At 39.6% G+C, this 11,325-nt stretch overlaps 1 protein-coding gene across 1 annotated transcript in view; it reads left to right on the top strand.

The window, feature by feature from the left end:
- Positions 1-1,108: 1,108 nt before the first annotated feature.
- mcf2la (mcf.2 cell line derived transforming sequence-like a) overlaps positions 1,109-11,325 on the top strand; it is a 45,982-nt gene continuing 35,765 nt past the window's right edge. The window contains exon 1 of the mRNA XM_079263925.1: positions 1,109-1,321. Within this exon, the coding sequence (XP_079120051.1) occupies positions 1,249-1,321 (73 nt within the window). The 5' untranslated portion in view covers positions 1,109-1,248. The remainder of the gene's footprint in view (positions 1,322-11,325) is intronic.

Genomic DNA, 11,325 nt, shown 5'->3' with positions numbered 1-11,325 from the left:
GCTTGTTCCAAATCAGAGTCTTGGGAAGCTGGAGCCTTTCCCGTCAACCATTAGGCGAGAGGCAGGGTATCCCTGGACAGGTCGCTGGTCCATCATAAGAAGTTCTGAAGACTTGGTAGCAAACTTTAGATAAAAGAGGGGTGTTTTTTGCACACTATCATAGTTTGATTACAAAATACAGCAACAACAAGAAGAAAAACAACCATTTATTAAGTGGTTACCTCAACAGCATGCAAATCAGGATAAATCTATTTGGCATTGATATTCATAGGGGATTGTTGTGAACTGCAACCAGCATCCCTGTCAGCTAGGAGGAGGGATGTGAGTAGTTAGTGTGAGTATAAGCTGAGATGATGCTGAATAAAACAACAGTAGAAAGTGTGTGTCTTTCTCAGCATGGTAGCTTTTTTTCTGAATGGATCTCCTGAAGTTCTGTTCACATTTTCACCAGTATGTGGCACAATGGGTCCCCTTTGCAGCTTTGTGTGTGTGTGTGTGTGTGTGTGTGTGTGTGTGTGTGTGTGTGTGTGTGTGTGTGTGTGTGTGTGTGTGTGTGCTTTGTGTGTGTGCGTTTGTTGGCTGCAGGCTGAGAGAGCTGTAGAAGAAAACAGAAAGCTAAAAGCAGTCTTGTTTTTAAATAGTTCATTGCATTAACCTGAAAGAGTCTGAGAGTGATGGAACTTGTAAATTTGAGCTGATTTTTAAATGTTTTGACAGAATGAAAGACAAAGACTGCGAAGCACGTTTGTTAGCTGGTACGATATTTTCATGTAAACTCTGTAGTTTTGTAAAAAGGGACAATCATCACAACTTATTGGTAGTTGTCTGACTTCTAACTGCCTCAGTCTGTGTAAGTCACTGGGAAAACTGCAGCCAGTTAACTTTTCTCTCTTGTCTTTCTCCAACTGTCTGTGGAAACAGTGTGAAATGTGAACTCAGGGGCGGACCATCTGAAGCTCCGCCTACTTGGCTGGCAGATACAGGGAGGTTGTGTGTGTGTGTGTGTGTGTGTGTGTGTGTGTGTGTGTGGTGGGGGGTCTGTGCTGCACAGTGACAGCTCAGTAAGCAGCTGAAGTCCTCGGCTGCAGAGGAATGGACTGCCTGAACTACCACCGGGATGTTCTCTGACAGTGTGTGGCCGTGTGCGAGGCTGTTTTAGACAGGTGTGTGTGTGTGTTTGTGTGTGTGTGTGTGTGTGTGTGTGTGTGTGCACATGAATGAAGGAGGCATACATGCAGCAACAAAACAATGGCTCTGAACCGAGTGTCTCAACTCTGCCACGAGATCACCAGGCTGTGGCTGCAGCTGAAGATGTTGACAGGTAGAGTGTGTGTTTTTCTGTCTGTCAGACGAATCCGAGGAGATGAAGACTGTTTATTTGTTGGTGTGTGAATAGGTTTGATGGAGTCACATGAGACTGTGAGAACTCTGCAGGTGATTTTCTGTGTTTAGAAGTAAAGATAAGGACCAGAAATACTGTGAAATACTATTTTTTAAAATAGTTCTGAACATTTGCTTTATGAAATATACACTGCCTTTAGCATCAGGTGCTAAAGCAAAGCCAAAGTGTGTTATGAACACACACTTTGTCTATTTGCTCCCTTTAGAAGTTGCAGTCTTTGGTAGTTAATTAAAAATAAGAGTACTGCCGTCAGTAGAGTTTAATCAATTTGAGTTTTTAAAGGGAAACTGTGTTTTAGTGGATCTAGATTGGGTGTAAGCTACTGATGTAGTCTTGGGGTCTTAAAGTTGAAGCCATAGCTGAAGCATCGTAACCCATTCAGACCTAAAAGCTTTGTTTTTACAAACCTCTAATTACTGTTTAACATGTTTAAAAATACCACAATAACTCTGCTCAACAGGTAAGTGTATCCCATGTCTGGATGAGGTAGAGGCTCATTCTTTTAGATAAAGATTGTAACAAATCAGAACAAAACTAGCTTTGTGCTTTTACTTGCTACCCGGTGAGAAAGAACAAAGTAAGTTTTGGCCTGTTTATTTCATACATCACGAGAATTTATGATCAATAACATAAATCTGATAGGACCCTCCAGGAGAAATAAAGTTCTACTCAGATGTTGAAACTTCCCAAACCAGAACTCCCACTTCGAGAACATGAACCGTGTTCTCTGTTCTTGTGGGGTATGCAATGACTTTAACGGCACATTTACACCAGTTTGATTGGAAGTGAAGCTCTTTGATAGTTCATACATTCATTTGGTTTGGTTAACTTTGGTTAACAGACTAAACCATCTGGATAACATGACTTTGATATAGCGACTGCTCTTTTGGGGCAATATTGCATTAAACTGACTTGGAAAGCCAGCTAATCGGCATAATTTCCTCTCTCTGCTTCGCTGTATAGTCCATGTGCATTCACACTAGAAGTAAACCACAGAGTTCACTTGCTAGAGAAGCGAGACCCAGGTTTTCTAGCCTGGCAAGCCAGACTCTCTCGCTGTTCCAGCGTAAAGTCTGGGGACTCACTCGCATCAATGGATTCCTAGGGCGGGACAAACAAGCGCGGAGTAAACCAATGAGTAAAGCGGCAGCCTACAATGTCCGGAAGTGTTCAGTAGAGCGAACGCAACAGAGAAAATAAACATGGCGTGCAGTACAGAAGACATAAATGACCTGAGTTGCTTTGTATAGAATATATATATATATATATATATATATATATAGAATATATAGAGCACTCCAGTCTGGCGTGCTAGGCTAATGTTCCTGATAGTTTGAAACAGCATTTACAGCAAAAGGAAACAAACTCACGCTACATCCACACATCATCTTGAATGTTTTGAAGTGGTGACGCAAAGCAAGAGGCAAAAGTCTCCTCAGATCAACCAATCAGAGTGGCCGGTTTGTTTAAGACTGATGCAAATCTCCGTGAGGGAGGGACTCCAGACCAAGTCGCTCTGTATTGAATATATAGAGCACTCCAGTCTGGCGTACCGGTTTTCATGTGGATGTACAGTTTGCTTCCTTATTTGCACCAGAAAACAAAGAAGTGTCCACACTAATCAAAATGAATTGTAATGTCTGTGGAAGAGGACCAAACAACAGCAGTATGATGAGCCCAAAGTGTATAAAAGTATATAAAAATGTTCCAACTTATCATTCATTTTATTACCTCAGTAAATCTTTTCCAATAGAGTTTATGTAGTTAGCTTAGAGTTAGTTAGCTCAGAGTTTTAGATCTTAAATAAAACGCTACATTTATATGTAAATGATAGCAAAATGGATGAAAAAGCTTGGGATTCCTTTGGAAGGGGCTATTGTGTGACCATGCATAGTTATGAGTTTGATTTACCTTTTATATTGTCTTCAAGGGGGAAAAAAGAATATGATGGTAAACTTAAGCTTAAAACGGACCTTTGTTAACTTGCGCCACTCCTCTGCGACGCAGCTGTTCTAATGCAACAGCGTCAATACTTTGCAGAATATCTCAGGACACACAACTAAACTTACTGGAGAAAATTGCTTTCATAAGCACACTCTTTGGGTGATCAATGGTGAGCTAGGGACAATTCTAGCCTTTCGAGATGATTTTCAATCCAGCCTTCAAGTGTAGTGTTTGTGTCCGGGAACTTTGCACGCAAATTCCACTGTGATACATTTGTGATTCATTACACTTTGTGATTAAAAACCTGAATTATGTTAACGGACCTCCATATTGAAGCTCAGTGTAAAAAATGATATCTTCCTGTTGACCAATAAGATGCTTAAGTTTCTTATTCCTTTGTTTTTATGACGTGACATCCAATCCAAGCTGCCAAGGACCAGCTCGAGGTCAGACGGACAAAAAAATAGCAATAAATGACTTGTTTTTTTTAAGGTTATAGTTACAGAACAGATTCAAGATGACTTGAGTTGTCATCAAACAAACCCAAAATACAACAGCCCTATGTGGTAAATGGTTTATTCGTGTAATTGCTTGCAACATTTCATGTTTTATCCAACAAAGATCGCAAACACACTGAATTTTCCCAATTCTATAATGCACCTTTAAAGAGGATTATATGAGATAATAGTTTTTACAAACATCATCGTACATTTTCCTCTGGTGCCAATGAATGATGCCGTCTGGACCCTAACTCTATACAGTGGATGTGTTTGGACAAAGCCATCTGTTTAACAGAGGTTGTTACTGTGTAACTGTACCTTGTTAAAAGCAGTTCATATACAAAGACATGAATGAAATAAATGAACAAGCCCATTGTGACTTTATTATCTACATTGATTTAGTCTCATTGCACAAAGATGCTCTTCCTGCTGAAGGTATTACTATCCATCAGACGGTTGCATAATCAAATATGAAGTGGACAGGGCATTTTGTCCTCCGCTCTTGTGGTTGTGTCAAAGTGAGGTGTGTGTTCATGTGAGCTCACCCCCTTCTCGTTACAGTATAGAGGAGCACGTTGACAGCATGCTAATCTCATTCATCCCATTAACAGTGTTTCCTCATGTCAGTTGGGAGCAACGTTGGAACAAAACTCTTTTGAGCGTTTGAATGTCAACATCTCCTCCCCCTTCTTCGCTCTCCATTTTGTGTGTGTTGCTGCTCGTTGGTTGACTCTGTCTCATTTATTTTGGCTTTTTGTTTGCCGTGGTGAGAAATGATGGTAACCCTAATGGCAGAAGCAGGTTTAATAATCTATAGAGACACTGTCATGCTTTCCTTTGCCATCTGTGGACTTTTACAGGTGTGTGCACAATGTGATGTGTTTAGTTTTGTGTTGAGAGAGAGCATGTTTGGTTAAGAGCGATCATGTTTGCTTTGCTGGCAGATGGGCTCAGGTTAGTTATCTTTTGAGCCCATAAACCCTGCTCACACACACATACACAATAAAGCAGCACCACAGTGTCAGCCTTTATTTGCCAAATCAAGATTAGGAGTCGAGAAGTATCAGGTATGCTGCAGTAATATGGTGTGGGGCATTGATCCATGTGTATAAGTCAAGGTGAGCAGGAAACCCCACGCTATGATAATAATTTCACTAAATAAATCTCAAAACAGTACCCAGATGAAGTATCACAAGAGATAGATTTTAAAAATTGCACTGCAACCCATCCTTGCCTGGAAAGGCGCCATCCCTTTTGGATCCTGAAATGACCTAAATGTAAGAAACTGCTTTAGTATCCACTGAAAATAAACACGCATAATCAAAATCGCTCTACTGGGAAAGAGCACAGGACATGACTTAGTAAACTTTGAAGACAAGTGTTGCTCTCTCTTGGAAATTGTTAACTTTCTCCTCATGACAGCTTCCAGTCAGATTCCTGTCCCACCCAGGATCATTCTGCTGGGGATCTAAAGTGCTCTGCAATGTCCATCAATGTTGGCAGCTTTAGTTTAAAACTGCGTGAAGCATTACAATCCTGTCATGTGGTGCAGAGAGCTTGGTTGAAAAATGACTTGATGCTACATGTTTATTGTGGATGTAATAAATCTTTTGCTAATAAAATAGTTCCCATTGAGGCTTTTCTAAGACTGAGCGCAAGAAGTCATTGTGTAAAAATAAGTAGTGTTAGTTTTTTCCTGCAGGTTATGGGTTTCTTTCAGGGCAAGTGTAAACTCGCCCTCTAGGATTATTTGCTTATTGGCTGCCTCCCTCTACATCTCTCTTTGTATGTCATTTCTATTTTTTTTCCTTCACCACTCTGCCTCTCTAAGGTTTTGTGCTCTTTGTTCCGTGTAGTGTAATGACTGGTCGCTATGGCCAGAGGCAGCTAAAAAAGGGAGTTGCTATATCTGCTGTTTTTTGCTTTCAGCTGAGCTGTTTCCATCTTTTTTTTCCTCTAATGGTGGAGAGAGAGGAAGGGAGGAGGACCTGAATTCAAACCCGCAAGATTGCATGGATATGCTTTGTAGTCCAGTGAACTGGACCCACAGATCTCCCAGTAGCTACCAGTGGATCTGGGAGTTCATAAATTCCCATGATAGAGCACAGGTCTGTGGTGTGCATTTGCCTCTGGGGCAGATTCAAAACATTTTGACTGTCAAAGTTTGTGGCCACTGCAGGGATTCATATAAGGTCCATGAACCTCCAGTCTTTAACTACACTGCTACTGAACTTTGGCAGCACTTTTTCATTTTTCATTTTAGCAGCATCTTAGTCAAGATTAATTTAAATTTCATCTTGTATCCTGTCTCTTCTCCGAGCTCTCTCTAGTTAGTAAAAGTCAGTCTCATGTCGACTAGTCTTTTCTCTTGCTTTGTCACTTTTTGTCTTTCCCTTCCTCTCTTCCTCCAATCATGTCTTGTTGCATTTTTTTCTTTGCTGTTATTATTGAATACGCCACACTGTGCATACAAAATACCCATTGTATTGATATCCAGTTGCTGGTGTGTGATGTGATCCTGGGCCATGATCGCACCTGGCTAGAAATGCAGTTTTTCAGCATCGGCATGGTAACTCCATGAATCTACATCAAAATGAGTCAGAAGTACTGCTTTTTTATGGCCGAAAAATTATGTAGTATTGCGTTAAAGTAATGGTGCATGACAATTAGTGGCAAAAATGAGAGATGACAAGCATCTTGCATGTTGTCCTCTCATAATCCAGCAACAAATTTAATCTGTATTGTCTGGCTAAACTACCGAATGGTGATCCTTTTTCCAGGTAGCAAAGATTTCATGTTGTTTTCTGCCTTAATGTTCCCCAAAAATGCATGACATCCTCATGTTTCTGCTTTTATGACAAGTTTGAAAAATGCACTGCTGCTTTTGCTAACATTACATGACTATAATCTGCTATTTCTCATATGAATATTGCATTTCATGAGAAAACTCAAACCAGCATCCTTAATTCCTTAAATTACCTAATATATACGAATATATATACTGTATTCACAAAAAGTTTTCACCATAAATTTCACCTGAAAGCCAAATATCCCTAACTTTTTGTGAGTAGTGTATGTATGTATGCATTTGTATGTATATATATATGTATATGTATGTATGTATGTATGTATGTGTATGTATATGTATGTATGTATATGTATGTATGTGTATGTATGTTTATGTATGTATGTATGTATGTATGTATGTATGTATGTGTATGTATAGATATCTGTATAAATGTGTGTGTGTTTATGTTGCAGCTTAGTCTTTATATTGAGACTAAGCTGCAACTTATTTAGGGCAACAGAGTGTGTTTAAGTTGACGCCTTGTATGCACCTTGTACAGCGCTTGTAGAAGTCAGTTGTTGACACTTAGCAGCAGTAATAAGCCATCTATGCACATATCAGTCACTGATCTTTTTAAATTACTTTTTGCACATGGTAAAAACTTTTTATTCATTCACTCGTTCCCTCAGAAAATCAATTCTTTGTCTGGATAATCACAACTCCACTAATTGGCAGTTTTCACAACTGCTCTGAATACAGATCTGGTTCAGTGGCTTAATGGGAACAAAGCCTGAGGATTGGGTGTTTGTGTGTTGTGACGGCAGTGTAGACTGCAGACGGAGGGACAGTAGTGTGTTGTTTTTGCTGAGATGATGATGCCACCATCTATTCAGTAAATCAGGGCTCAGTGCCAGTGACGGAGTCAAGTCCAGGGCCATGGTTTTGTCTTTCTGTGTGTTCAGAACACCTCATTTCTGCCTTCTTGGCCTTTCTTAAGCTTACAGACAGAACAGATCTTTATTATCAAGACTTAAATAAGAAAGAAATAAATAATTTTTATAGATGTGCATAAATGGATTTGTGCATGATGCACAAATTAAATGCCACATTTCAACAAATACACATGAAGAAGTTTATTATAATTATTGACTGCTTTCAGAGAATTAAACATAAGACTCAGGTTAATTTGGGCATTCCTCAGTTTTACATCTGTAGCTTCAGAGACCAAAAAGGAACCCATATACATGAAGTCATGTGAACATCAGTAATATTTTAATGTTAGTCTGGCTGTCTTGAGCCTCACTAATTCAAGCTTTTGTTGTGGGGATGGGCACAAGCACACAGGAACGCACACACATTCCAGACCACTGTTGGCCCTGTGACCCACATGTTGTTTGGCACAGTGTGTGTGCATGCAGGCTGCTGTGTATTTGTGTGGTTTAGATGCTGCACTGCAGTGACAGATGGAGCTTTGGTAAACCCCGACTTTAATGCCGTGTAATAGAGCTTGCATTCCCTCACACAAGTGTGAACACAAGCATACATACATGGCAGCAGACTAGCAGGCAGATTGTCGCTTCCTGCATGCAAAGCTACTTCACAGCTGTCCACCTCTCTGTCGGCATCTGATACCAACAGATCAACTTTTAACTCTCCACCACACACCTCTTTTCTCCCAGCTTTTGCCTTGAAGTCTGCATTCCCGGTCTGTCCTTTCCACTCTGCAAATACCAGAGCAGCAGGTCATGAGTACAAGGCTTCAGCAAAGCCTGAATATTGGATGTGTCTCTTTTAGGTTCAACATAAATTTGTAGAAAATATTCTGAATTTTATCTTATGAATAAAATTCAGAATATATGCTATTAAAAAAAAACCTGTATTGATCAAACATGTTTAAGCCTATTGCATACATATTAACAAGAATGAACTGCTAATTCCTATATGTTGCAACGAGAAATGCCCTCAATTAACCATATAAAGAAATAATGCATCCCTTTACAAATCCCATCACAATGTTTTATCCTTCATGGAGTAAAGGAAAGGAGATGTGAGAAAAAACAGCACATTTAAACTTTTAAGCTCTGCTTCTACTACATTTTGATGGAACACTGATTTAGTCCTATAGCTGTCATCATCTTGAAGCACCTTGATGCTGAGAAACTGTAATTCACCATTTTTTTCCAGCCCAAAGCATCACGATACAGTTGTGTATTGCTTTGCACTACCTCATCACACACCAGCAACTTGATTTCAACATGCTAGATGGTTTGAACACGCACCGTGTCTTATTCAAAAAAAGAAACCTTAGAGGACATTATCAGAAGAAGTAATGAAAGGAAAGAGAAAGGAACAGTTTAAGAGATAAGACAGGAGTCAGACAGACTTTTACTGGCTGGAGAGAGCTCAGAGAAGAGACAGGATGCAAGATGGATGTCTGTTAAATTTCAGTATTGCAGATTTAACAGCACATAGGACACAGACAAGACATATCTACAACTGAAGGGCAGACCACAATGTAAATTATTCCACCCTTGGAAACACATTCCCTTCATCATTGTTGCAGCTCGTTCCCATTTGGAATTCTGAAATTCAGAGAAAAATTATTGCATCTAACCAAGATGGCAAAATGCAGCTCAGTGATGGTTGGGAAATGTCCAGTTTGTCTCTTACCTTTTGTAAGTGACCAAAACTTCCTCATGAATCTGCACTGAAAAAGCATTTTTTACAGTTAGAAACACTGTAAAATCTCAGAGAATTTTTTTTCAGTAATCTGTATTTATTCAGAAACCACTCTCTCACCAAGCTGATTACATCTGTTTGCAAAATGTCTTTATTTTAAGTTACTTTTTATTGATATTAACACAAATTAGGCTCAGCATAATAACTAATTGAGTAACTATTATATAAAACACATATGTACTTGTTGAAACACACCAGTAATATATTCAATTTTCAGATAAGCACCTCGCACTGCAAGGACATTTTCTTACATCCTGAATGTGCATAAATCTGTCCCTAAGCATGAATGATAAATGATGGCCCTTGACTCTCTACTGCAGAGGTGTCAAACTCCAGTCCTCGAGGGCCGGTATCCGGCAGGTTTTTGTTGTTTCCCTCTTTCAACACAGCTGATTCAAATCAAATAGACCCAGCAGCTTCTTGTCAACCTAATTATGAACTTGTGAGGTGTGTTGGAGCATGGAGACAACAAAAACCTGACGGATACCGGCCCTCGAGGACTGGAGTTTGACACCTGTGCTCTACTGCAACCAAGAAATTATGAGTGTGTCTCTAATTAATCTTTTCCACTGTAAGTTCACAGGTTCACATAGTTGGAATTGTCATCTCTGATTCATCTGCTTATTTACAGCCTTTGTCAGTAATAACTGCATTAAAAGGGTGTTGAAAGAGCACACATCTGTGCAAACTGGGTATATGTTTGTTTTTAGTAAAGATGATTCGTTCCTTAAATGTTGGACACCAATTCTGACTTTGAAAAAAACCCAAAAAGCAGCATAAAGCAAACACTCAGTGGATTATGATGTGATGCGCCCATTCCCTCAACTTCGCCACCTTTTGTTGCTGTATGTCTGAGGTCATCTCTGTGTGTCGAGCCATGTCAGGCTTGTTTTTTGTTTGCATAATGCACAGCCGGGGTCCTGCCCGTGTGCTCATGAGTGTTTGAGTTAACATCAGAGAGTCTCCAGTTTCTTGCAGCTTTGAACTTTGACCAGCCACCAGCGCTGGCAGCCATTAACAAGCAGAAAACAGCTGGCTGTTGTCTTTGAACTGACAATGTGTGTTTAGCAATGAAAACCTGTCGCAACACGACTTCGCTACAAAGGAGGACGTTGTGTGTGACAATAATAGATGTTAACAGCAATCTACTTTTAAAGGACTCAAATAAGCCATTTCCTTGCATCTGCTCTAATAACTGCCGTACTATTTCATAAATTATTTTATTAAATAACATTATAAAGGCCTATTAGTGTAAAAGAAAAGCACACACACATATATTGGGGGGTGCTTGACAGGGCGAACAGTGCCTGTAATTAAGTCTTCAACTTGAAACTGGTTAACAAAATTACAGTCTCAAGATGTGTTAACACAGATGTGCACATGCTTCTTTTTCAGGCCTTTGTGTTTTGTTTAATGGAGTTAAAGCTGCAGCCCATTGCACGCAGGTTTAGAAATCTAATCAATGATCATCATCAATAAACACAGAAATTACATTTACGCATGAAAACAGCTGCAGGACTGTGTAAGTAGTCCTGCTTCCACTGTTTGGTTAGGTTTCAGCACAAAACTACTTGGTGAAAGGATGGTTTGTATTAAAGTATACTTTTAATTGTTATTCCAGCTATTGTAATTTTGACTAGCCTGTAAGTCTGTTGTTTTGTCTAAACAGAATTTTATTAACAATGACGCAACAAAAATTTTATTAAAAAAAAAAAAAAAAAAAAAAAAGCAACAGAAGTCCAAAGTTGTATTTTTTTTCTATTTGTAAAGTGCGCCGCTGCTTCTGACCACCGCCACGGGGAGATCACATCCACAGTATTAGCTACCACCAGGCCGACGCATTAAATATGTAGACTAAGTAAAGAAACCCTGTCCTCCATTTCATCTCACTGAGACAAGAGCACCTCTAGTCACTTCTTTTTCCGACTGCATTATTTGCCCTCTTCCCCTCC

Source organism: Telmatherina bonti, assembly GCF_933228915.1.
Source record: "Telmatherina bonti genome assembly, chromosome: 24".
Lineage (NCBI taxonomy): Eukaryota > Metazoa > Chordata > Actinopteri > Atheriniformes > Telmatherinidae > Telmatherina > Telmatherina bonti.
The sequence above is the reverse complement of the archived record's forward strand: the minus strand, read 5'-3'. Positions and strand labels throughout refer to the sequence as shown.